Source organism: Cucumis sativus, chromosome 5, assembly GCF_000004075.3.
Source record: "Cucumis sativus cultivar 9930 chromosome 5, Cucumber_9930_V3, whole genome shotgun sequence".
In the NCBI taxonomy this organism is placed as follows: Eukaryota; Viridiplantae; Streptophyta; class Magnoliopsida; order Cucurbitales; family Cucurbitaceae; genus Cucumis; species Cucumis sativus.
In genome coordinates, this window is record NC_026659.2 from 7,416,343 (window position 1) to 7,440,829 (window position 24,487).

Consider the following 24,487-nt stretch of genomic DNA (forward strand, 5'->3'; position numbering starts at 1 on the left):
ATTTAGGACAATTACAAAATTCCGTACTAAATTTAGATATTTTTTTTTAAAAAAATCTATTTTTAAAAAACCCCTCAACTAAAATGATATTTTAACTAAAAGTTTATATAATTTAGTTCGTAATATTATACGATTTATAAAGCATTACACAATAAATAAATATGTATATGTGTTTGTATGTTACTGATTAAAAAAATTGAATTTATAACCTACATATTACATTTCTAAATATTTTTTTATTTAGTATAATTTTGCATTTTAAAATTTAAAATTAAAAAACTGTATACAATCAAAACATAGAATTATTGTTTACAGAACTTTCCGGGATCACATAATCCAAAACCAAATTTTATAAGCAGAATATGGATTAAATTTAGTGAAATCTGAAAAACAAAATATAATCTGGATTTACAGAATTTGAATTTTCTCATGTATTAATTTCCATGAAATGTAGTTGGAGCTAGATTGGAATTATCAAAACACAAGCACTTGTCCGAATCAACATTCATTTGCACGGATGGGAAGAAACAAAGATCCATATTTTCTTCTGCAATCAGTTGTCCATATTTAGTACAGCGATCCAACCAAATATTGAGTCAACTGTTACATAATTAAGAGCAGATAAATCAACAAGAACAAGTTGCTTTTCCTATATCCTTTTAGCAGCTCTGTTGGACAATTTAAAAAAATCATAATAATGTGGAGAGAAAAAATCTTCAAATTGGAAGAAACATCTATTGTATCCTTTACAAGACAAAACTGATTAGATAACGCATGTTAGGCTGTACAAAAAAATTCCGTCAGCAAGTGTGCCAAGCGCCAAAGAGACCCCAATCAATTTCTGAAATTGACTTCTTGGAAGATAAATCTCAGTTGATGAATTTAATTTTTTTGCTTCCTAAAATTTCATTAACCTCAGAAATTTGGCGTACGGTTAACGAAACTATGTTCGACCATACCTCACTGTTTGTGCGAACTTCATGAACTCCCATTAGTTTTAAGGATTTGTCAAAGGAAGTCTCACCAACATAAAGAAGGCTGTTCGACAAGGGCTTCCTCATTCCACTTGGATGGAACAAGGCTCAATTGCCGTTTTTCACATGGTGAAGCAATGCTTCCATTTGACCTTTGTCGTCGTACGTCTTTTTTGTCTTAGCTTTGTCAATACGAGCCTTGCGCACTGCATGCTGGATTTGTTTCTCGTGCTCTTTTAACATTTCCTCAAGGTTTCCACCAGGAGGCATCAATGGTCCTGAGTAGTGAATTCTCTTCTTCGGAGCATAACACTGACGAAGGATGAAAGGGATATTCTTTAGTTCCAAAAGCAATGATTAATTAAAAAGGATTATAAAGCAGAGTAAAATGTTAATACCACTGGATAATTTACCGTAGTAGACTCTTTTCCAGATGACTGTTCATCCATCTTATATGAAGATTTTGGCCTGCCTAGTAAATGGCGAGACCATTCATGCTTCTCTGAAGATTCCCCACCATTGAAATGGTTATATGACACATTAAAACACTCTTCTGGCCAGTGTGAATTAGCACTACTTTCTCCACCACAGTCAAATCGTGAACCACCTCGAACTGCAACAGAATTGGAATACCGAGATAACTGTCCAGCACCATGCTGGATAAAAGACCGCTGTTTTCTAAGTTCTGCACCTTTTGCCCCGACTGAAGAACCTCTTTGATTATCACCCAGATTCCCATTCAGGTTTTGTGAAGAACCTAATCCAGTTGGCTGCATTTGTGTTGTTTCTTTTCGTGGCTCGATGCAAAAGCCAGAGCCACCGTCCTCTTCGTGACTATACTTTTCACTGACACTTGTAGAATTCTGCTGCGCTTGTTTCTTCTGAATTTCACAAACGAACTAAATTGTAATTCCACAAAAGGTTATATACCTATAGGCTATATTCTACTAAAAGACAATAATTCTATTCAAATGCATCTGGAAACTTCTAAGTACCTGTATGGATGCCTGCAATTCAGCATTTGCATGTGGTGCAGGAATTGCTTTTGACTCTCGAGGAAACTTACGAGCTGCTTCATGCTCACGTGCAACATTGATAGGAGCTCTTCTTCTGGTTTTTGAAAATAGAAGAATGGATGCTTTCAGAACGAAAAGTAAGGGACCAGCTGGATATATAATTCTCACCACTGAGGAAATCAATAAAGAATTTACCTTCGAGCTTCCTCGTCTCGAAGCTTCACATCAAACTCCTTGCATGGTGGGTACTTTGGCAAATCAGAGGGATCTGAGGGAAGCGGTTTGGTGGTAAAGAACTGAGAGACAATAAAACATAAGAATCAAGCACATGACCATAGAAGGGATTAAAATTGTTTACACAACATTGAACATTCTGGGAACTAAACAAAAATACGAAATCTATACTAAAATACCATTTTGGTCTAATTCAATCGTTGTCCTTGTACTTCCAAGTGTCTAAATTTAGTCCCTGTATTTTAAATAAATCTTAAAATTAGTTTACGTTCAGTAAATCTTAGATCTAGTATGTTAATGGAGGTTGGGAGAATAAATTAGCTCTTTCCCATGGTTTTCCACTCTCTATTTTAAGGTTTAGTGGTTGGTTTGGCTCCTTCATTAAGATGGATTACCTAGTATGAGAGTTGTTGGCTCCCATTAATGGTGCCAGTTGCTTTTTAGCTGTAAAATGCAGCGAATCTTATAAAAACATTCCATACCTTTGTTCTCAAGCAGAAATCAGTAGACAGCTTGTTCCCCATTGTGTCAAGCTTAACTATTTCCACGGTTGACTTAAAAAAAAATGAAAAAGAAAACTATTTCTAGAAAATCCATTATTGTTTTATGTCATTTTTTATCCAAACGACTTGGCCATCAACCTTGGGTTCTTTGAAGAATTTTTGGTTCAAAGGAGCCGTGAGGAGGGGCTTGAAAGTTTCCATGATCCACCAAAGGGTGCGATAATGAAAAGGCCTTGTTACAAGTGGACTCTGTTAGTTGAACATTAGAGTCAGGGGAAGAAGGGTCAAACTCTATCAAGAATGTTTTCTTATCAACGGTAATCATTCTAGTCAATGGTGGTTGGTCTAGTCATGAAGGTGGACGATGGTTAAGTTATGCAAAAAGTTGATGGTTGCAGAACCAGACAGGAGGAGGTAGAGAGAGATGGAGAGCAAAGAGAGAAGGCGTAATGAAAAACAGGATGGTTTTCCACAGTATATGAGCAACTTATATCTTCCTCAAGTTCTTCAATAACTAAATATTTTGAAGCACGGATTTTAGTAGTTGATCTATCAGATTAGTCATTTTCCATTGGGTTCGTGCTGAATGGATTTTTCAAGTTGGAAGAAAAGGTAATCACTTATTCACATCTCTCTTCATAAGAACAATTCAACTACAGAGAGCACCTTTGAGCTAGCCATTATCAGAGCTGTATTGAGGAATATTCGGGAAGAAAGAAACTTCAGAGGAAAGAAGATCCTGAGCTTCTGGGATTCTTGAGTTATCTATTTTCAATGCTCTCTATTGGCGAAAAAATTTACAGCTCCTAAACAGTCCAAGTTTAAATTTTCATGTTACAAAATTGGAGAAATCTTTCGTAATCCCAATAAATGGGCATCTTTTTATCTCTTAGGATTCGTCATTCAACCAATTAAACATTTTATTTCTAAATTTATTTATATAAAAAAATTTAAAACTACATTAAAGTCGGCAATATCCACTAAAATCTGCTTCTTGAGGCAAGCTATAATCAAAAAGGTTATTTTCAGGTCAGGTATGAGAACAATCATGAATCCTGCACGAAATAGCAAAAGAGGCTGGATAGTTTTTTGGAAAATGATAAGAGACTCCATCCCAAAGCAAGATGGGATTGATTTGAAGCCTAAGAGTAAAGGGATTCATTCTAAGATTTCTTATGTTATGGTTAAAATGAAAAGAAATGTTGTAGATGAGGCACCAAGTAATTCGAAGAGTAGCATATTCGAAGTAAGATGGTGAAGGAAAAGCATGAGTATTGGGTTAAGAAAGAAGCAGGAATGGTTGTAATTATGGGGGAATACAATGGTTATCACAAAGCTATGAGCTCAGGATGATGGGAAGGATGCGTCCTTGGCTTTTAAGGAGAAATTTTCTCAACAATGTGTGTTAGAATTAGCAGGCCTGTTGTATGTTGAAAGCCTGAAAATTTGTTAAGATTTTATAGTGCCCTAATTATCTTTTATTATTTTTATTAGGGGTTCTATAACCTATAAATAAATGTTCCCTGTATCATTATGAGATAGAGAAAAATAATAAGAAAATAACATCGTGGCTTTTCTCCCTGTTTTAGGGTTTCCACGTAAAATAGTATGTTTTTCTATTTTTTTTCTTTCAATATGGTATCAGAGCAAGGTATCGATGAAACCCTAGAAGGTCAAACACTTGCTCAAAACCGAACAGAGGAGACAGCCGCCATCAACGTTGTCGTTGCCACTGCCGTCAATGCTCGTATAGGTGCTGCCATGGATGAATGGTTCTAACGACTTCAGACAACGCCGGCGATCCTAAACCCAACCTTTTCTCCACTGCATGCGTGCCTCCACGCGCCTCTGCCGCCGCTGTCGAAGCTCCACACACCGCCGAAGACCTCTGAACCTACCAATCTCGTTTAAAAAGGGCCAACTAACCCGTCCCTACCACCCTTGCCTTCATCCGCAGCCGTTAATGCCTCCCATGCGCCGCTTCATGTTCTGCCATCTACCTCCGTCAAGCCACCACTGCTTCTGCCAATCAACTTGTATGCCCTGTCGTCCACTGCCTCTATTCTAAACCCTAGCTATCGTCCCGAGGTTGGGCATCCCCAAATCTACTCAACATTTGAAGTTGGGGAGTCTTCAACATATTCAAACCCTAATGTGTCAATCTCTTCTTCTTCAGATATAGCCCACCAGCAACTAGAGGAGCTTAGACAACAGATTGTGGAACTTGAGGCTACCTTAGGGGCATCATCCAATACCCCTAGTCGTGGTCTCCATATATCTTTAACGGTGTATTCTGAGGATCTGGTAACTCCGTTCCCTTCTATATCCTCTCCTTATGTGACTAATATAGTGGCACATTCTACAGGAAATTTTTCAAGGAAAAAATTGAACGGCAATAACTATTTCTCATAGTCTTAATCAGTGAAATTGGTTCTTGAAGGGCGTCATAAATTCGGTTTTCTGACGAGGGAAATACCTCATCCTCCGCCTGAGAACCCTCAGGAACGGTACTGGAAGGGGGAAGATTCTCTTCTTCGATCCAAATTAATCAATAGTATGGAGCCACAAATTGGCAAACCTTTACTCTACACTGCAATCGCTAAGAATATTTGGGACACAACCCAGAAACTATACTCTAAACGTCAAAATGTCTCTCGCCTATATACTCTAAGGAAACAGGTTCATGAATGCAAGCAAGGGATCATGGATGTTACATCCTTTTTTAACAAACTCTCACTTATCTGGCAGGAGATGGATCTGTGTAGAGAACTAGTCTGGAGCCGTCCTAGGGAAAGTGTATAGTACTCCAGAGTTGCAGAGATTAACAGGATTTATGATTTTCTTGCTGATCTTAAATCTAAGTTTGATATAGTTCATGGGCATATACTAGGCCAGAGACCAATTCCCTTCCTAATGGAGGTCTGTTCTGAAATCCGTCTTGAGGAGGATCGCACAAATGCAATGAATAGTTCGAAAATGCCGACTATTCACTCTGTTGTTTTGAGTGCGAGGTCCTCTACCAGTGGTAGTGAAAAGGACAATGGAAAACCAATTCTTGTCTGTGATCATTGCAAGAAACAATGGCATACCAAGGGGTAGTGTTCGAGGTTACATGGTCGTCCCCTATGAGGTAAAAAACGTCCTTCCAACGTTAAATAGAACACTGGACAGGTATATGTGAGTGAATCTGCTAGAACTTCTCAACCACCTAACCTACATGAGAATCAGGTCAATCCAAATTCTACTACTCTAGGTGCCATTGCCCAAACAGGTATATCTCAATCCATTAATCATATTAGTATTGATGGGAAGAGACCTTGGATTCTGGATTCTGGAGCCACAAACCATTTGACTGGTTCCTCTAAATTGTTTGTGTTCCATGTTCCATGTGCTGGTAACGAAACAATTAAGATTACAGATGGCTCCTTGGCCCTTATTGTTGGGAAGGGAAAGATTTCTCCTTGTGCAGGGCTCTCCTTACACCATGTGTTGCATGTGCCCAAAATATCTTATAATTCGTTGTCTATAAGCAAAATTACTCGTGATTTAAACTGCAAAGCAACATTCTTACTATTCTGTCTCTTTTCAAGACTTGAGCTCGGGGAGGATGATTGGCACTGCTCGACATAGTAGGGGACTCTCTTTTCTATGATGACACCTCTAGAAGCACTTATAGGACTAGCCTTTTATCTTCTTATTTTACTACTTCTAAACAAGATTTCATGTTATGGCATTTTCGTCTAGGCCACCCTAATTTTCAATATATGAAATATTTATTTCCTTATATTTTCTCTAAAATTGATGTCTACTTTATCTTGTGATGTGTGTACTCTGGCTAAACAACATCGAGTATCTTTCCCTTCCCAACCATACAAACCAACTCATCCTTTCACCCTTGTTCATAGTGATGTTTGGGGTCCTTCCAAGGTCACTACTTCATCTGGAAAACGGTGGTTTGTAACATTTATTGATGATCATACCCGTCTTACCTAGGTCTTTCTCATCTCCGATAAGTCTGAAGTCAACTCCGTCTTTCAAGATTTTTATCACATCATAGAGACAAAGTTTAATGCGAAAATTGTTATTCTATGAAGTGACAATGGCTGTGAGTTCCAAAATCATAATTCATACCCTCAATGAGTTTTTATCCTCCAAAGGGATTGTCCACCAAAGTTCCTGTGCCTATACCCCCAACAAAATGGCATAGCAGAACGTAAAAATCGTCATCTCTTGGAAGTAGCTTGGTCTCTTACGTTGTCTACTTCCTTACCATCCTATCTCTGGGGCAATGCCATTCTTACTGCAGCTCATCTTTTTAAAAGGATGTCTTCCCGCCTATTACATCTCCAGACCCCTTTAGAGTGTATTAGAGAGTTATATCCTTCTACCCGTCTCATTTTTTATGTTCCTCTCCGGGTGTTTGGGTGCACAGCCTATCTTCATAACCATGGTCCTAATCCAACTAAGTTTGCTCCTCGAGCTCAGGCATGCGTCTTTGCTGGTTATCCTTTGCACCAAATAAGCTATAAATGTTTTCATCCGTCTTCTCGTAAGTACTTTGTCTCCATGGATGTCACCTTTCTTGAGAACCGTCCTTTCTTTACCGTTAGCCTACTTTAGGGGGAGAGTGAGAGTAGTAAGAGTGAAGAGTCTAACTGGCTGATTTTCTTAGAATCTAATTGTCCTACTTTTACTCCCCTACCTAACCCAGATCCTCACAACACGATCCTACCTACGAACCAAGTTCCTTGAAAAACCTACTATAGGAGGAATCTTAAAAAGGAACTTGGGTCTCCTACTACTCAGCCGGCTCCGGTCCAAGATTCTGAACCACTGTGAGATCAAGTTATGACTAATACTACTAATCTACATATTGATAGTAAAATGATTGAACGTGATAGGTCCAAGACAATTATTCTTGAGAACATAGGTGAACAGGACAGTGTTGATACTGGGGTCATTTCAGATAGAGAAGGCAGTGATGGTGGAAATGAGGTGACTGAAAAAGTTACGAAGAACAACACTGGGGAAGATTATTTAGAAAATATCAGTAAGTATGATCCGTCTATTGATCTTTCTATTGCACTGAGGAAAGGTACCAAGTCCTGCATAAAGCACTCTATTGTTAATTTTGTGTCTTATAAGAACTTGTCTCCTCGGTTTAGAGCCTTTACAGCCAGTCTTGACTCTACTGTCATACCCAAAAAATTTCATGTTGCCTTTGAATGCCCAGAGTGGAAAACTACAGTCATGGAGGAAATGAGAGCCCTAGAAAAGAACAAAACTTGGGAGCTCTGCACTCTACCTAAGGGACACAAGAGTGTGGGATGTAAGTGGTGTTCACTATCAAGTATAGAGCTGTTGCAAAATGGTTCACTCAAACTTATGGGGTTGACTACTCTGACACCTTCTCTCTTGTTGCAAATTTGAACATTGTGAGTCTTACTGTCTGTCGTTGTGAATAAAGACTCGCCTCTATATCAACTTGATGCTAAGAATGCATTCTTGAATGGAGATTTAGAAGAAGAAGTGTATATGAGTCCTCCACCAGGATTCAAAGCTCAGTTTGGCCATCAGGTTTGCAAACTTTGAAAGTCCTTGTATGGGTTGAAGCAGTCACCAAGAGCTTGGTTTGACAAATTTACCACCTTTGTCAAGTCTCAAGGGTACACTCAGGGACATTATGATCATACTTTATTCACAAAAATCTCCACAATCTGGAAAAATTACAGTTTTGATAGTTTATGTTGATGACATTGTTCTATCTGGCGATGAAGCCGATGAAATCCTCCGGTTAAGAAGGAAGATGGGGGATGAGTTTGAAATTAAAAACTTGGAAAAACTGAAACACTTCCTTAGGATGGAAATTGTCGAGGGCATCTCTGTATCCCAGAGGAAATATACCCTTGATTTGTAGACGGAGACAAATATGTTAGGATGTCGTCCCGCTAATACACCTATTGAGCCCAATGCCAAACTCAGAGATAAGGTGATCAAGTTCCGATTGACAAAGAAAAGTATCAACGCCTAGTGGGCAAACTTATTTATTTATCTCACACTAGGCCCGGCATCTCATATGTTGTGAGAACTGTTAGTCAGTTCATGCATACTCCTTACGAATAACACATGGAGGCAATAAACAAAATTCTGAGGTATTTAAAAACAACTCTTGGTAAGGGATTGAGATTTAGAAAAACTGACAAAAGTGTATCAAGGCATATACAGATTTAGATTGGGCAGCCTATTGTTGATAGAAAATCTACCTCCGGTTACTATACTTTTGTATGGAGCAATCTCGTTACTTGGAGAAGCAAGAAGCAAAGGGTTGTTGCCAGAAGTAGTGCTGTGTGAGACCCCCAATCATACATACGTATGTTAGGAAGGGTAAGAAGGGAAACTCACCAACATGTAAGGAGAGAGAATGAGTGGGAAATAAAAGAATGTGCAGGTGGGTCCCACTGGGTAGGAAATTGAGGGTGAGTATAAATAGAATGATTGAGAAATAGGGATAGGTATCTTTTTGGTTATCTTTTAGGAAAGGGAGGCAGCAGCAGCTGATAGGAGAGGGGTATCCTTCTTGTGAAGGGTGCAGGTTTGTTCTTGTTGTTCATTGTTCTTGTTTTCATTCCTTATTGTAGCTGTAACTTTGGGCTATATATTCTGTCTCTGTTTAGCCCTAGTTGGGTATTTTATTAAAAAGGGTGTAGAATCCTAACATTTGGTATCAGAGCCCGACAAAAAGAAAGAAAAAAACTGGGGGTGGTGACGCGTCGCATGGCACAAAGACAAATGGAGGAACGAATGGAAGGAACCGAGAAGGAGCTGCTGAGCATGAAAGAAATGCTACTGGAAATGAAGAAATCTATGGAAAGACTGACAGAGGAACTAAGAGAGAATCATAGCTATAAGAAAAGAGATGAATCCGGAACATCTGATGGATCCAGCATGAAGTTGAAAGGAAAAGTAGAAGAATCGGAAGTCTGTAATGAGGTAAATGGAAGCAATGTGGATCGAAGTAAGTACGCAAAGTTAGAAATGCCTATGTTCTTAGGTGAAAATCCAGAATCCTGGGTATATAGAGCAGAACATTTCTTTGAGATGAACAACCTGCCAGAAAACGAGAAGATCAGAGTGGCGGTGGTCAGTTTTGGGCAAGAGGAAGTGGACTGGTACAGGTGGACGCATAATAGGAAGAAAGTAGAGTCATGGGAAGATTTGAAAGGGAGGATGTTTGATTTCTTCAAGGACTCGGGACAAACAAGTCTAGTGGCACGCTTGATTAGGATTCAACAAGATGGATCCTACAATGAGTATGTGAAGAAATTTGTCACATATTCAGCTCCCCTCCCTCACATGGAGGAAAGTGTGTTACGAGATGCTTTTCTGACCGGTCTGGAACCCAATCTTCAGGCAGAAGTCGTTAGTCGTTTCCCTCGAACATTGGAAGATTGTATGAGGGAGGCTAAACTAGTCAATGATCGGAATGTAGCAATGAAATTGACTAAGACCGAGGGCAGGACAGTGGAACCAAAGAAAAAAGAAGAGTATGCAGGAAAAATCCAAGATGGAACAGACAAAGGCTACATGAGGAGGACAGATTTCCCCATAAAACAAGTAACTATACCTATTAAGGGTAGTTATCAAAAAAGTGAACCTCCTATCAAACGACTTTCAGACGCAGAATTCAGGTCCAGATTGGATAAGGGCCTATGTTTTAAATGCAATGAGAAATATACACCAGGGCACAGATGTAGAGTGAAGGAAAAAAGGGAGCTGATGTTATTTATCATGAATGAAGAGGAGAGCAAGGAAGAGGAAGGCAAGATGGAAGAGGAACCAGGGGAAACAGTGGAATTAAACCATCTGAATTTTGCGGAAGGGGAGGAAATAGAATTGAAGACAATCCATGGGATGGCATCGAAGGGAACGATGAAGCTGAAGGGAAATATAAAGGGCAAAGGAGTGATAGTACTGATTGATAGTGGAGCAACCCATAATTTTATACATAACCGGACAGTAAAGGAAAAGAACTTATATCTGGAAAAAAGTAACCCGTTTGCAGTTACAATTGGAGATGGCACCAAGTGTACAGGCAAGGGTGTTTGCAAGAGAGTGGAATTGGAACTACAAGGGGTGGTGGTGGTGGCTGATTTTTTTGCTATTGAGTTGGGAAATGTGGATGTAATATTGGGTATGCAGTGGCTGGATACAACAGGCACCATGAAGATACATTGGCCATCTCTAACAATGTCTTTCTGGTTGGGCAAACAGAAAATTATCTTGAAAGGAGACCCATCCCTCATCCAAGCAGAATGTTCCCTGAAAACCATTGAGAAAACGTGGGAAAATGAAGATCAGGGTTTTCTGTTGGAATTCCAAAAGTATGAAGTAGACACGGAGGTGGAAGCGGAGCAGGAAGTGAAAGGGGACGAGGAAGAGACTCCAATGATTAAAAATCTGTTACAACAGTATGCAGACATCTTTGAGGATCCAAAAAAACTACCTCCTAAGAGAGAAATAGATCACCGTATATTGGTTTTACCGAACCAAAGGCCCATCAATGTCAGACCATATAAATATGGTTATGTACAGAAGGAGGAAATTGAGAAATTGGTGGTGGAAATGTTGCAAGCAGGTGTGATACGTCCCAGTCATAGCCCTTACTCCAGCCCTGTTTTATTGGTCAAAAAGAAAGATGGAGGGTGGCGCTTTTGTGTAGATTACCGGAAACTCAACCAAGTAACCATATCAGACAAATTTCCTATCCCAGTGATAGAAGAACTGCTGGATGAATTACATGGAGCCACGGTTTTCTCAAAACTAGATCTGAAGTCCGGTTACCATCAAATAAGGATGCAGAAGGAAGATGTTGAGAAGACCGCGTTCAGAACACATGAGGGTCATTATGAATTTCTGGTAATGCCCTTCGGTCTTACAAACGCACCAGCCACCTTCCAGTCCTTGATGAATCAGGTATTCAAACCCTTTTTAAGAAGGTGTGTATTGGTATTCTTCGATGATATACTTGTATATAGCAAGGATATAGCAGAACATGAGAAACATCTAGGGATGGTATTTGCAGTGTTGAGAGATAACCATTTATTCGCAAATAAGAAGAAGTGTGTCATAGCTCACTCCAAAATCCAATATTTGGGGCATATAATTTCGAGTAAAGGAGTACAGGCTGATGAGGAGAAGATCAAAGACATGGTGAAATGGCCTCAGCCGAAAGATGTCACGGGTCTGAGAGGATTTCTGGGATTATCGGGCTATTATCGTAGGTTTGTGAAAGGATACGGAGAAATTGCAGCCCCCTTGACCAGATTGTTGCAAAAGAATTCTTTTGCGTGGGATGAACAAGCAACCGAGGCCTTTGAAAAATTAAAGATGGCCATGACTACTATCCCGGTGCTAGCACTGCCGAATTGGGATCTACCTTTTTTAATCGAAACAGATGCTTCAGGGACAGGATTGGGAGCTGTACTTTCACAGAATGGTCACCCCATAGCCTTCTTCAGCCAGAAATTGTCGACACGAGCTCAGGCCAAGTCCATTTACGAAAGAGAACTGATGGCTGTAGTATTATCAGTGCAGAAATGGCGTCATTATCTATTAGGAAGGAAGTTTACAATTATCTCAGATCAAAAGGCATTGAAATTTCTCCTTGAGCAGAGGGAAGTACAACCCCAATTTCAGAAATGGCTGACCAAACTGCTGGGATACGATTTTGAAATATTATACCAACCTGGATTACAAAACAAAGCAGCAGATGCCCTTTCTAGGATGGAATATCCGCTGGAAGTAAACTCCTTGACGACAACTGGCATTGTAGACATGGAAGTGATAGACAAGGAAGTCAGCCAAGATGAGAAATTACAGAAAACCATTAAAGAATTGAAACAGAATCCAGAGGGAATTAGCAAATTTAGCTGGGAGAATGGGAAACTGTTCTACAAGAAGAGAGTGGTATTATCAAAGAAGTCGTCAGTGATTCCCACATTGCTGCATACATTCCATGACTCCATCTTAGGAGGACACTCGGGATTCTTGAGGACATATAAAAGGATGAGCGGAGAGCTGTACTGGGAGGGAATGAAGGCTGATATAAAGAAATATGTGGAACAGTGTGAGATTTGTCAAAGAAACAAATATGAGGCCACGAAACCAGCAGGAGTATTACATCCACTTCCTGCTCCGGAAGCCATACTAGAAGAATGGTCAATGGATTTCATAGAAGGGTTACCGAAGGCAGGGGGAATGAATGTGATAATGGTGGTGGTAGACAGATTGAGCAAGTATGCTTATTTCATCACTATGAAGCACCCTTTCACAGCTAAACAAGTGGCGACGACATTCATTGAAAAGATCATCAGCAAGCATGGGGTTCCAAAATCCATAGTATCCGACAGGGATAAAGTTTTCATTAGTCATTTTTGGAAGGAGTTATTTACAACTATGGGAACTAAACTGAAAAGAAGCACGGCGTTCCACCCACAAACAGATGGACAAACGGAAAGGGTAAACCAATGTCTGGAGACATACTTGAGATGCTTTTGCAATGAACAACCCCAAAGGTGGCATAAGTTCATTCCATGGGCTGAACTGTGGTATAACACTACTTTCCATTCATCCATACGTTCCAACCCTTTCAAGATTGTATATGGAAGGCAACCACCCCCGATTCTATCCTACGGAACCCGAAAAACTCAGAATGATGAGGTAGAAATAATGCTCAAGGAGAGAGATCTGGCATTGAACGCCTTGAAGGAGAACCTTCACTTAGCCCAAAACCGCATGAAGAAATGGGCAGACACCAAAAGAAGGGAATTGAAGTTCAAGGTGGGTGATGAAGTATACCTAAAGCTCAGACCTTATAGGCAGAGATCCTTAGCTCGGAAAAGGTGTGAAAAGCTGGCTCCAAAATTCTACGGGCCTTACACAATCATTGAAGAGATAGGAGAGGTGGCCTATAGATTGAAACTTCCACCAGAGGCGAGTATTCATGATGTATTCCACATCTCACAGTTGAAGCTCAAGTTAGGTAAGCAGAAGGTTGTGCAGCAACAGCAACCTATGTTGACAACAGATTTCGAATTACAACTATGGCCAGAACAGGTATTGGGAATTCGCTGGAACAAAGAATTGGGAGCTAACGAATGGCTAGTCAAGTGGAAGAATTTACCAGAAACTGAAGCCACATGGGAAGCTGTCTATCAAATGAATCAACAGTTTCCCACATTCCACCTTGAGGACAAGGTGAATTTGGAACCGAGGGGTGTTGTGAGACCCCCAATCATACATACGTATGTTAGGAAGGGTAAGAAGGGAAACTCACCAACATGTAAGGAGAGAGAATGAGTGGGAAATAAAAGAATGTGCAGGTGGGTCCCACTGGGTAGGAAATTGAGGGTGAGTATAAATAGAATGATTGAGAAATAGGGATAGGTATCTTTTTGGTTATCTTTTAGGAAAGGGAGGCAGCAGCAGCTGATAGGAGAGGGGTATCCTTCTTGTGAAGGGTGCAGGTTTGTTCTTGTTGTTCATTGTTCTTGTTTTCATTCCTTATTGTAGCTGTAACTTTGGGCTATATATTCTGTCTCTGTTTAGCCCTAGTTGGGTATTTTATTAAAAAGGGTGTAGAATCCTAACATGCTGAAGCTGAATACATGGCCATGAGTTTGGGAATCTGTGAGGAAATTTGACTTCAAAAGGTGTTATCTGATCTTCACCAGGACTATGAGGTGCCTATGAAACTTTTATGTGATAATAAGGCAGCTATTAGCATTGCTAATAGCCCGATCCAACATGAGAGAACTAAACATGTAGAGATTGACAGACACTTTATCAAAAAGAAATTGGACAGTGGTAGATTTGCATTCCTTACTTACCTTCAAGCCAACAAATTGTTGCTATTCTCACAAAAGGACTTCTCAAACAAAGCTTTGAGTCTTGTGTTAGCAAGTTGGGTCTTTTTGACATTTACGGCCCAACTTGAGGGGGAGTGTTAGAATTAGCAGGCTTGTTGTATGTTGAAAGCCCGAGAATTTGTTAAGATTTTATAGTGCCCTAATTCTCTTTTATTATGGGTTCTATAACCTATAAATAAACACTCCCTGCATCATTATGAAATAGAGAAAAATAATAAGAAAATAGCATCGTGGTTTTTCTTCCTGTTCTAAGGTTTCCACGTAAAATAGTTTGTCCTTTTATTTTTCTTCTTTCAATAATGTGGTATTAACCCATTCATGGATGACAAAGCCCTAAAAAGCTTGAGCCATCAGTAGTCTTTATTGAAAATCTCATCCATTGAAAATCTCATTAGTGGGATTTTTCAAATATTTTTGGAACTGGAAGCTTCGTAAGGAAGGGGCTTTTTGTTTGGAAGTTCAAGCTAAAAGGAATTTTTCTGTTCGTTTTTTCTTTTTTGGAAAGGATCCACACTTTTCATCAAGAGAATAGAAAGAGAACAATGCTCCAAGATCAATGTTTTAGAACTCAAGGACACAGATGTACAACTTATAGAATAGATCCTGTTCAAGTAAGGTCGTAGCTCCGAGATCAAAATTAACAAAAAGAAAACAAAACATATGCTAAAAGGAACCTACAACTTTATTTTGAATTCAAGTAGGTTGGACCGGTATGCTAACAGATTCAAGAAATTCAAGTCATGTTACTTGATGCCGCTTGGTATCGATTTTGTTTTTAGTTTTTATATTCTAAAAAGAATTGTGCTTGCTTTCTTCTAAATTTTATGGAATGGTTTTCACATTTCTTGGAGAAACACTTGAATTCATAGTCAAATTAATTCCTATGTAGGTGGCTACCAAGGCTTGAACTCTTGACTTCTTAGTCATTTTAATGAGACTCCTCCTTTTTAGCACTAGGCCAACTCATGATGGTTACCTTCTTGGGTGCTAAATGGAAGAGCTCATAATAATCTTCGTGAAACTTTATCCTCATCATTTGCAATTTCATTTATTCGGCTCTAATTAAAATGTTCAACCAGGTTTAATGTGGTTCACAGGATAATTCATCAACATGCTGCAATGTTGCTGGACAAGTTAGAACTGTTAAAAACTTGTCCAGTACCTGGAATGTTTAAGCTTTGTCCAGTACTTGGAATACTTACGAATTTTGTAACAAGAGGAAGGAGATGATTTAGTTCATTTCCTTTTTTCTTTTATATTTCGAACAAATATATAAATTACACAAAAAAAAAATGATTACCTCACTTCGAAGGGCAGAGGATGCTGTTCCACGGCCATCAGGTTCTACCGCAAGAAGGACATCTAAAAGGGCCAATGCAGAGAAGGGGAAGTCTTTGAATGTCTCAGCAATACACCGCTTGTAAGGATGTTGAGGTTTAAAAATGGTGGCATGAGGTAATTTTGACTTTTTCCAGTATTCTTCAGAAGGGGAGCCACAGAGTTTGAAGATCTTGTGTAGTTGCTCCACCTACGGTGACACATTTAGTAATACAATTTTATGTATCCAAACATAAGGGATCAAATTGCTATGTCAAAATATCAATGTAATAAATAATTTACAAGCATATACCAAAGGCTTGTATGCAGAGATCAGAAAAATCTTTATGGAAAACGTGAAGGGGGGAGAAGTAGAGAGGGAGAGAACTAACAAACTACGTAATTTTACAATCGAATCCTGAAAATCAATATTCTTAAGTAGATTCATGAACTAATTTAAACACCAATCAAAGATCAGGAGACAGGATTACTATAAACTTCAAACTTGAGTACTTAAGCAACTTTATTTTGCTTTTATTTGGTAAGAAATAAACCCTAGACCTCAAAGGCTTTTGTGAATAAATCCTCTGATAGGAACTTCTTTTTGCTCTGATTCCTTCGTAAAAAGTTCATGCTCCTAACTGCAAATAGTTACAATTGATTCTTCATTGTGACTAATGGAGAATAAGGCTCTTACCGAAGGCCTGAACCAGGGACACAAGTTAACGAATTGCTTAAAAGACACGACAGGATTTGAATATCGATGTTGCTTTGAATGCTCTAAGTGGAAATCGATAGACAAGTCCAGGATTTTCTAAAAGATACCACACTTTTCGTTAAAAAAAATGAAAAGTGATTGCTCCAAAATACAAGATACAAAGAGAAAAGAGAACTAGATGACATAAAGGTAACAAAGCAACAGTAAACACGAAGTAGAATAAAGAAGTAAATGCAAACGTAAAATGTCCCCATTTTATTTTCTTCCTCAGTTCCTCTAAGATATGAGAAGAAATTTGAACTTAGGAGCACAGAGATCAAAGAATTCCTTTTTCGGGCCGATAAAAATATGTGAAAAAAATTGGTATTCTCATCCTCGTCTTTAATCCACAACAATTTACATTTCGGAATCAAATTCCTTTCTTCAGACATATAGAGATCCATTGATTCTTCTTGCGCATTTGCTTACAAACTGAATTACTGTGCTGTTATAGACGAGTACAAGAATCTATATATCAAGATTACCCTTTGTGCACATGGGGATAACAATTACTTGTTTCTACGAGAATAATTTGAGAACCAAGGTAGTTATAGGATGCTTTTGTCCCACATTGGTTAGAATGGGATACCATACCAATGTGGTACTTAACTGGCTTGGCTCTCCCACCTCAATAGCTGGCTTTTGGGGTGAGGTAGGAACCACGTTAGTTATGACTTATGAGATGTCTATGTTCCACATTGATTAGAATGGGATGACTGCTGTGGTACTTAAGTGGCTTGGCTCTCCCACTCCAGTAGCTGGCTTTTGGGGTGTGGTTATGCAAGGTGCTTGAGTACCTAACAATGGTATCAGAGTCAGAGTAGTACTCACTGGAGGTTTGAGAGATGAAAAATTCTTGATAGTTCCCTTTGAATGCTTGTTTCTTCTAGTGACTCTTCTTGTGCAAAAGTCTCATCAATAGAAGAGAGAGAAACAGCCACATTACTTTTTTATCGGTGTTAAATCCATCGAATTTGAAAACTTTGAATGATGAATCAACATGAAGGAAATTTAACGAACTTTGAGTTTCCACAAAAGTTACATTGCCAGATCAAAGAGAGAAATTACGAAGATGACCACCATCCTTGACAACAATTTTGGCTAGAACGAAGCCACAGTTTTCTTTTTTTCTTTTTTAACTTCAGTTAGAGCAACTAAACAATCTATGGAATTCAGGGTTAAGAGGAAATGCTGACCAAACTGCCTAGATTTTTCTCTATAGCTTCAAAGAAGATTGTTTCCAGTATTCCAAAAGTCAACTTTTAATTGACAATCATCCTCCATAACTTTTAATGAACCCCGAACGAGAGTGATTCTTATTAGACCAACGCTCAATTTCAGACAAATTTCTCTTAAAAGCTTCCAATTACCTTAAAAATTGAATTAGAAAAAACAACATAAATCTTTACTAAGGCCCAACCATCAAAAAGGATTATTAGAAACTTCTGACCAAAAATAAGCTTATAAGGACTTTGAACATCCTTCCAAGATTAGTGTACAACCAACTGGGATACCAACAAAATGGAGTTAAAATTCAATTCCACCCCTTCTTTTCATTTCCTTACCCCAAATGAAGAAACCTTTGGTAGTAAACTTTGGTTGTCAAGTTTAATGAGTAGCAATTTTGAAAATAATTTGTGCTATGCTTGATCACTTCCACATAACTTCATAAAATGTGCTTGTGATTAACCAACCCATCTTGAGAATTTCCGGCTAGCTTCAAATGATGAAACATTGAAAAGTTCCAAACATTTTTTGTCGATTCTAGCAGGAACTTGCACAATCTTCCTTCCTCCCGTAGAAAGCCAAATAGAATGCAAAATCAACCTCAAAATACCAACCAAAAGATGATTTAAATCTAGAAAATTGAATGACCACGAAATCAATCTTAAATTTCTTCTAAAAACAGAATGAATTGGAAATAGCAGTAATTCAAACATAAGAGAAGCAGAACAAGGAAAGAAGCCAATTACCTCCCACTTCTTCCATAAAAATCTTATCATTTTCACCCCAAACCCAAATACTGAAGATATGTTTCAAATGCAACTACTTTTCATATCCATGGAGAGAAAGTTAGATCTACAACGAGCATGAGAAGGCAACCAAAACCGGAAGAGAGAAAATTTAATTAATTAATTAATTAAAAAATCTATAGGACAAACAGACTCCGGAGATAGCGCAGGTGACGATGACGATGAAGGATGCCATCATGGTCACAATAAAGAAGAACGAAATGGAAGAAAAGGTGGGAACTTTTCAACATCAAGAAACTAAAATAAAGAAAAAGGAACATCTGACAAACAATCACAAAGGACTGGTGGCTTTGTAGCTAGGTCTGCTGACGATAGGCGGGGCTAGGGTTAGGTCGAGTGACACTGAATAAGGTTGGATCCATCAGGGAGAGATAGCAGCTGGGATACATATCTGTTTTGGAATACTTAGAAAGTTTCCAAAGCTTCCCAAGAGTACTCTACCAACTCAACCCTTTCATGTATAGAAATGAAATGTTATTGTGAATGTCAGAAACAGGGACATTAAAAGCAAGTGTGTAAACCACAGGGAGGCCATGAAGAAGATAACAGACAGCAAAGGTGGTTTATGAACCAACATGCAGAACCTTTAGGTCAGAAAAGTGCATTAAAAACCACCCTACATTCTGCATATGGAACAGTCCATTTTCGTTTATTCCCTTCTGATTCTTAGCAATATGTACCATAGCAAAGAACCATAAGTCTTCCATTTAGATACCAACAGTAGCAGATTACATGAGAAATAGATCTAGAAAACCATTGGATCCACATTCATGGCTCTTGAATTTCTTTTGCAAAGCAGAGGTCATGCATTTGAAAGTATGTAAAACTGATAATAGGTAGGAACAAACATTAATCAATTTCAGGGGCAAAGTTAAAATGCAAGAAAGGTCATTACAAGATAATACCTCTGTCCTTCCAGGCATGATAGGCTTTCCAGCATATAGTTCTGCAAGAATGCAGCCAGAACTCCACAAATCTACAGAAACTCCATAGTCCGTTGCACCAAGCAAAAGCTCAGGTGGCCGATACCACAAAGTTACCACACGACTTGTAAGAGGCTGCTTTTGTCGGGGATGGAAAAAGGTTGAGAGCCCAAAATCACCTATCTTTAAATTACCACTGTTGTCAATCAGAAGGTTTGAACCCTTGATGTCCCGGTGCAAAACTCCCTGCGCATGGCAATGTTCAAGGCCACAAAGCAGTTGCTTCATATAGCATTTTATCTGCATGCCAGATTGAGTCAAGCTTATCAGTCTAGATACAGTCTTATTGTATAACTATCGTTACTATACAAAATGAATTGAGCATACAACCAGTTCATTTCAAAATTTCTCTTTTTCTATCCACGTATTATATGGCTCAAACAAGTAAAAGTCCGCATTTTCATAAGCAGATGAACTTTATGAGAAGGCCCTCACCACTCTTTCTACCACCATTAATGTATAAAAATTGTATATCAAGAAACAATGACAAGTTTATTGCTGTCACAGGTATTAGCAGGGGTCTGGTACGGATCCTCATACTTTAATATGGACAGCTAAAAGCTTCACTTCCTATCAATGAGAATAATAAACGTATTCACATTTAAAGCCTTCATCCTTACTGGCAATATTTTTTCTTTTTATTTTTTTCCTTTTTCCTTTTCACACTTCGAGAAGTTGCATGAGACAGTTTATATTTGAATGAAATTAACATTCTTCTTAGTTGGTCCCCTTCTTTTAGTTGAGGTGTTTTTTGTGGGATGGTATTTTTTTGTATGCCCTTATATTATTTCATTTTTTTTTCTCAACGAAAGTTGTGATTCTCATAAAAAAAAAAAGAATATAAATTTGAATGAAACCAATGATGGATTTATTTTAAGAAAAGAAACCATAAATAAAAGACTAAGACAAATGTGCAGGCATAGGCACTAGTGTCTTTTACTATTTCACTTGAACACAGGATATATATATGACCATAGGAATTTTGAAACTTATATTTCACCAAAACACACTCTTGTGAACACCATGCACATGCAAAAATGACTCAACTTTCCATACAGAAAAGAATTCTATCCAGATAGGCAATATTTAAAAAATTATCATCCAAGGAAATAACTCTTTCACTCGTTTGTTGCTTCCAGTTGAGATTTACATACATCGTTATTCCATAATGATCTAAAGTTATCACACTAGTTGAGAAAAGTCAATCACCTGTGCTTCAGTGAACTTGATCCCTGAGGTAGCTACCAACCCTGCAAGATCATGTTCCATGTACTCAAATATGAGGTATAAACTGCCCGACACCCTTGAAGTAATAAGACCTTCAAGCTTCATGACATTGGGGTGGTCAAGCCTACGCAGGATAAGAATTTCCCTGGCCATAAAACGAACACTTTCAGGGTCCATGTTAGCAAATCGCACCTTCTTTAATGCAACAATCTTGTTTGTTTCAATGTCACGGGCCCTGTACACACTGCTGTACGTTCCTTGTCCAATCTACATTTGAATTATCCAAAACATAATCAGTATAAACTGAGTGTAAAGGCCAAGATATATATGTTAATGAAAATTAGTGTTATATTAAATTCAATATTTTCTTTAGCAGCAAGAACCACCATGGAAAAATATGGGATCAAATGTAAAAGAGAATAAACGAACTTACTTGAACATATCCATTCTATAGGTTGTACATCTGTGTTCTTGAGTTTTAGTGTAAAAGAGAATAAAATAACAAAGAGAATAGGTGACAAAGGAAAACCCTTTGAGGTATCTGATAAGAGGTGGTAGTATTCAAAGTTGTTTAACTTGTGAATCAGTGCATGCATCAAAACTAAATTTAGAGTATCGTCACTTTTTAATTAACAATTGAAGTAAATATATGTCCAGTTAAAAAAACAATAGAAATTAAGAAAGGAAACCAAAGAGCGTAATCCCAGTTTGAATTTTTTAATAAAAAAATTAAGCCTTCATTAAGAAATACGAAAAAAATGTACAAATGCAAACAAAAAGAAAACCTACCACAAGGAGCCCCCCACCCTAATTAAAGAATGGATCCCAATGTAAAAAAACAGACCAAACTGGTAATTACAAAAAAGTAAATAATTAATAACAATGGGCGTTAGGATGAAGAAGTAAATCTAATAATCTTTCTGAGGAACAAAAAGAAGGGATATGCCTCGTTAATGCAGCATATCTCCATTTATAACTCAGAATCCAATGGTGTCACTAGTGATGATAGAACTACTTACAAGGAGATCATTCTAAGAAAAGCAAGCATTAATAAGGTACAGATAAGAGATCACCTTCCCCACCTTAAACTTAACAACCCAATCAACGCACCACCAACAGAAACTAGCATGCTCAGGTTAGCAATAGAAATTGCCCTTTCACATCCTCTGATGGTGAAACAATCATTATCGTACCAAGGAACAGTTCCACAAAAAATGGTGTAAACTCATGAATAAAATTTTAACTTCTTTTAGGAACCTTAAATTCCAAATATGATTTATCAAAGAATCACCAATCTACCATGGTTTGGAGACAAAATAATTATATATGATTTGAAGATGAAATTTTTGGACGCATACCCCTTCCAATCAATTGGTTTTCACGTTGGCTGAGGGTTTGTTTTTCGAATTTTCCAACAAGGTTCAACTATTCATCAGGCTACCTAATCAAGAAGATTTCTTCTCAACAAGTCCACATCCAAGTTATCTTCATAACAAATATCTGCCACTACATGGCCTTTTAGGAGAGAGCTAAGCATTCCAAAAATACATTTCCTATCCACCAACCCTCTTAAAAATACATTTCATTTCCCTCCCCCACTCCAGAATAAACAAAGTGAGAGAAGGAAGGAAACTCGAGGAGATATCCTTCCACAAATTTCATTGTCCACCTTTATCCCCACCGACCAGCTACTCAAAAGTGTTAGACCTGTACTTACTCCCAGTTATCCACCACCACAGAGAATTAGACTCGAGGGGAAAATACCAAATCCATTTCGCCAACAGGGCTTTCTTAACAGTCCTTATATTTCCAACTTATAACCCTTTTGAGTTCACAAGCTTCCCAGCTCACAAGGTGGAAGCCTTTTCCTTCACTGTATTTGAAAATTGGTTAAGGTTCAACCCGAAGTAGTGCTTTGCTTCTCCCCAACAACATAATTGAAAATCATTTCAGTTACCCTATGGATACAAAGCTTGGGGTACGTATTCTTGGACAGATGGGGCTTATTTTTGTATAGGCAAGATGCCCAATCCATTCTTATCTGTAATATTCATTATAGTATCTAAATTTGATCCATTTTCCATGAAAAGGATTACAAACGCATGTTTATCTTAGGGCAATAGATTCGATTTAGATTGCACACCTACAAAGCAATAGCCAGCCCACAAATGGCAGAAAGATGTCTTTTCACATGGTCAGGAGAAGTGAAAAACACTGGTTTAAAAAAAAGGAACAAACAAACACCACGGACTATAAATCTAAGCCTCTAAGAAGAAGTTCCTATTCTGCTCAATTCAGGTTACGCTCATATCATAGAAACAAAACAAGTGCATATGTAAAGAAATGTTGCAGAAAAGAGTTCAGATACAGAACAATTAAATGTAAAACTAACCTTATCCAACTTCTGAAAAGAGTCTGCCTTTCTAGGAACCCATCCGTTGATTGCTTCTCCAGCCACAGATGTCAGCCAAGAAGGCCATCCAGCTATAACCAAAGCCCCTTTTTCCCCAATTACAACGCCGAATATTCTAGGTGTTGCATTGTTATTGTGTACTCCTACTCTCTTTTCTCCATCCTCCATAGTTGGACGTTCTTGACGCAGGGGCTTGGCACTGCTAACTTTTCCAATGGATGTTCCCTTCTCAGCCCCATCTGATTCGGGTGTTGATCCAGCATTCTCTTCCCCAGGTTGATTCAATATCAATCGCGCCATTGCATCACTTTGCCCTCCATCAGAATGTAACACGGATTCTTCTTTCCTCAATGAAGTCCCATGTCTGGAAGATCTATTAGACTTCAAATGCCTCTCTTTGGAATGATTCTCAGCAACATAGTCGTTTGCTGGAATTCCCTTAGAGCAAATGCAGCCCATACTCTCACCTCAGAGTCTCAATAGGAAATCAATCCAACAAAATTATATACCAAAAGTCCAGAACAAAACCCAAATTCTTCACCCAACAGTCTCAATGGCATAGAAGATAGAAATAAGATCCAACCTTTAAACAATCATGTATTACTTAGAGTCCAAAATTTCCTCCAACGATTCGCTACCATGCATATACAGCATGGAAAAGTTGAAAAAATCTCAAAAACTTAAAAAGGATGAGAAAACCCAGATCGCCAATGGAACTAAATCAACAAGATCTTCTCATAAAACTAAGGGAACCCAATAAACAAACGTCCCAAAAAGAGTGAGAATGAAAATGACCTCGAGGAAGGTAATGAATCCAGTTCCAACCAATGCAGAGCGGAAAGGAAATTCCTAAATGGGAAGCATATACTCCACCCCATCAAAACGACACCGCGAGAAATTCTAATTCCGCGGATGTGATCAGTTGGACAGCAGTTGAGGTCCAACTCAGGGAAAACTAGAACACCCAGAAACACAAAACACACAAAAATTAAAACTGCTTCCCCTTTTCGGATTACGGGAAAACGCGTGAAAGACGAGAGAGAGAACTTTTCGGGAGCAAATGGCTGATTATAAGAGGAGCGCGGAAGAGAGTTGGGATGGTT

The 24,487-nt window shown here is 38.5% G+C and overlaps 1 protein-coding gene across 2 annotated transcripts; it reads right to left on the minus strand.

The window, feature by feature from the left end:
• Nucleotides 1-489: 489 nt before the first annotated feature.
• LOC101214435 (probable serine/threonine-protein kinase At1g09600) lies at nt 490-24,474 on the minus strand. Of its 2 annotated transcripts, none has more exons than XM_031885967.1 (8): nt 23,364-24,474; nt 20,954-21,238; nt 19,667-19,984; nt 15,955-16,182; nt 2,186-2,286; nt 1,970-2,084; nt 1,373-1,855; nt 490-1,286 (listed from the first exon to the last, which is right to left on the minus strand). In XM_031885967.1, the coding sequence occupies exons 1-8, from the start codon at nt 23,841-23,843 to the stop codon at nt 1,083-1,085; spliced, it is 2,214 nt and encodes a 737-aa protein (XP_031741827.1). In that variant the 5' UTR covers nt 23,844-24,474; the 3' UTR covers nt 490-1,082. The 2 variants fall into 2 exon arrangements, with proteins under 2 accessions (XP_031741827.1, XP_031741828.1); XM_031885968.1 differs by having other exon boundaries at nt 1,388-1,855; nt 23,364-24,470.
• Nucleotides 24,475-24,487: the final 13 nt, after the last annotated feature.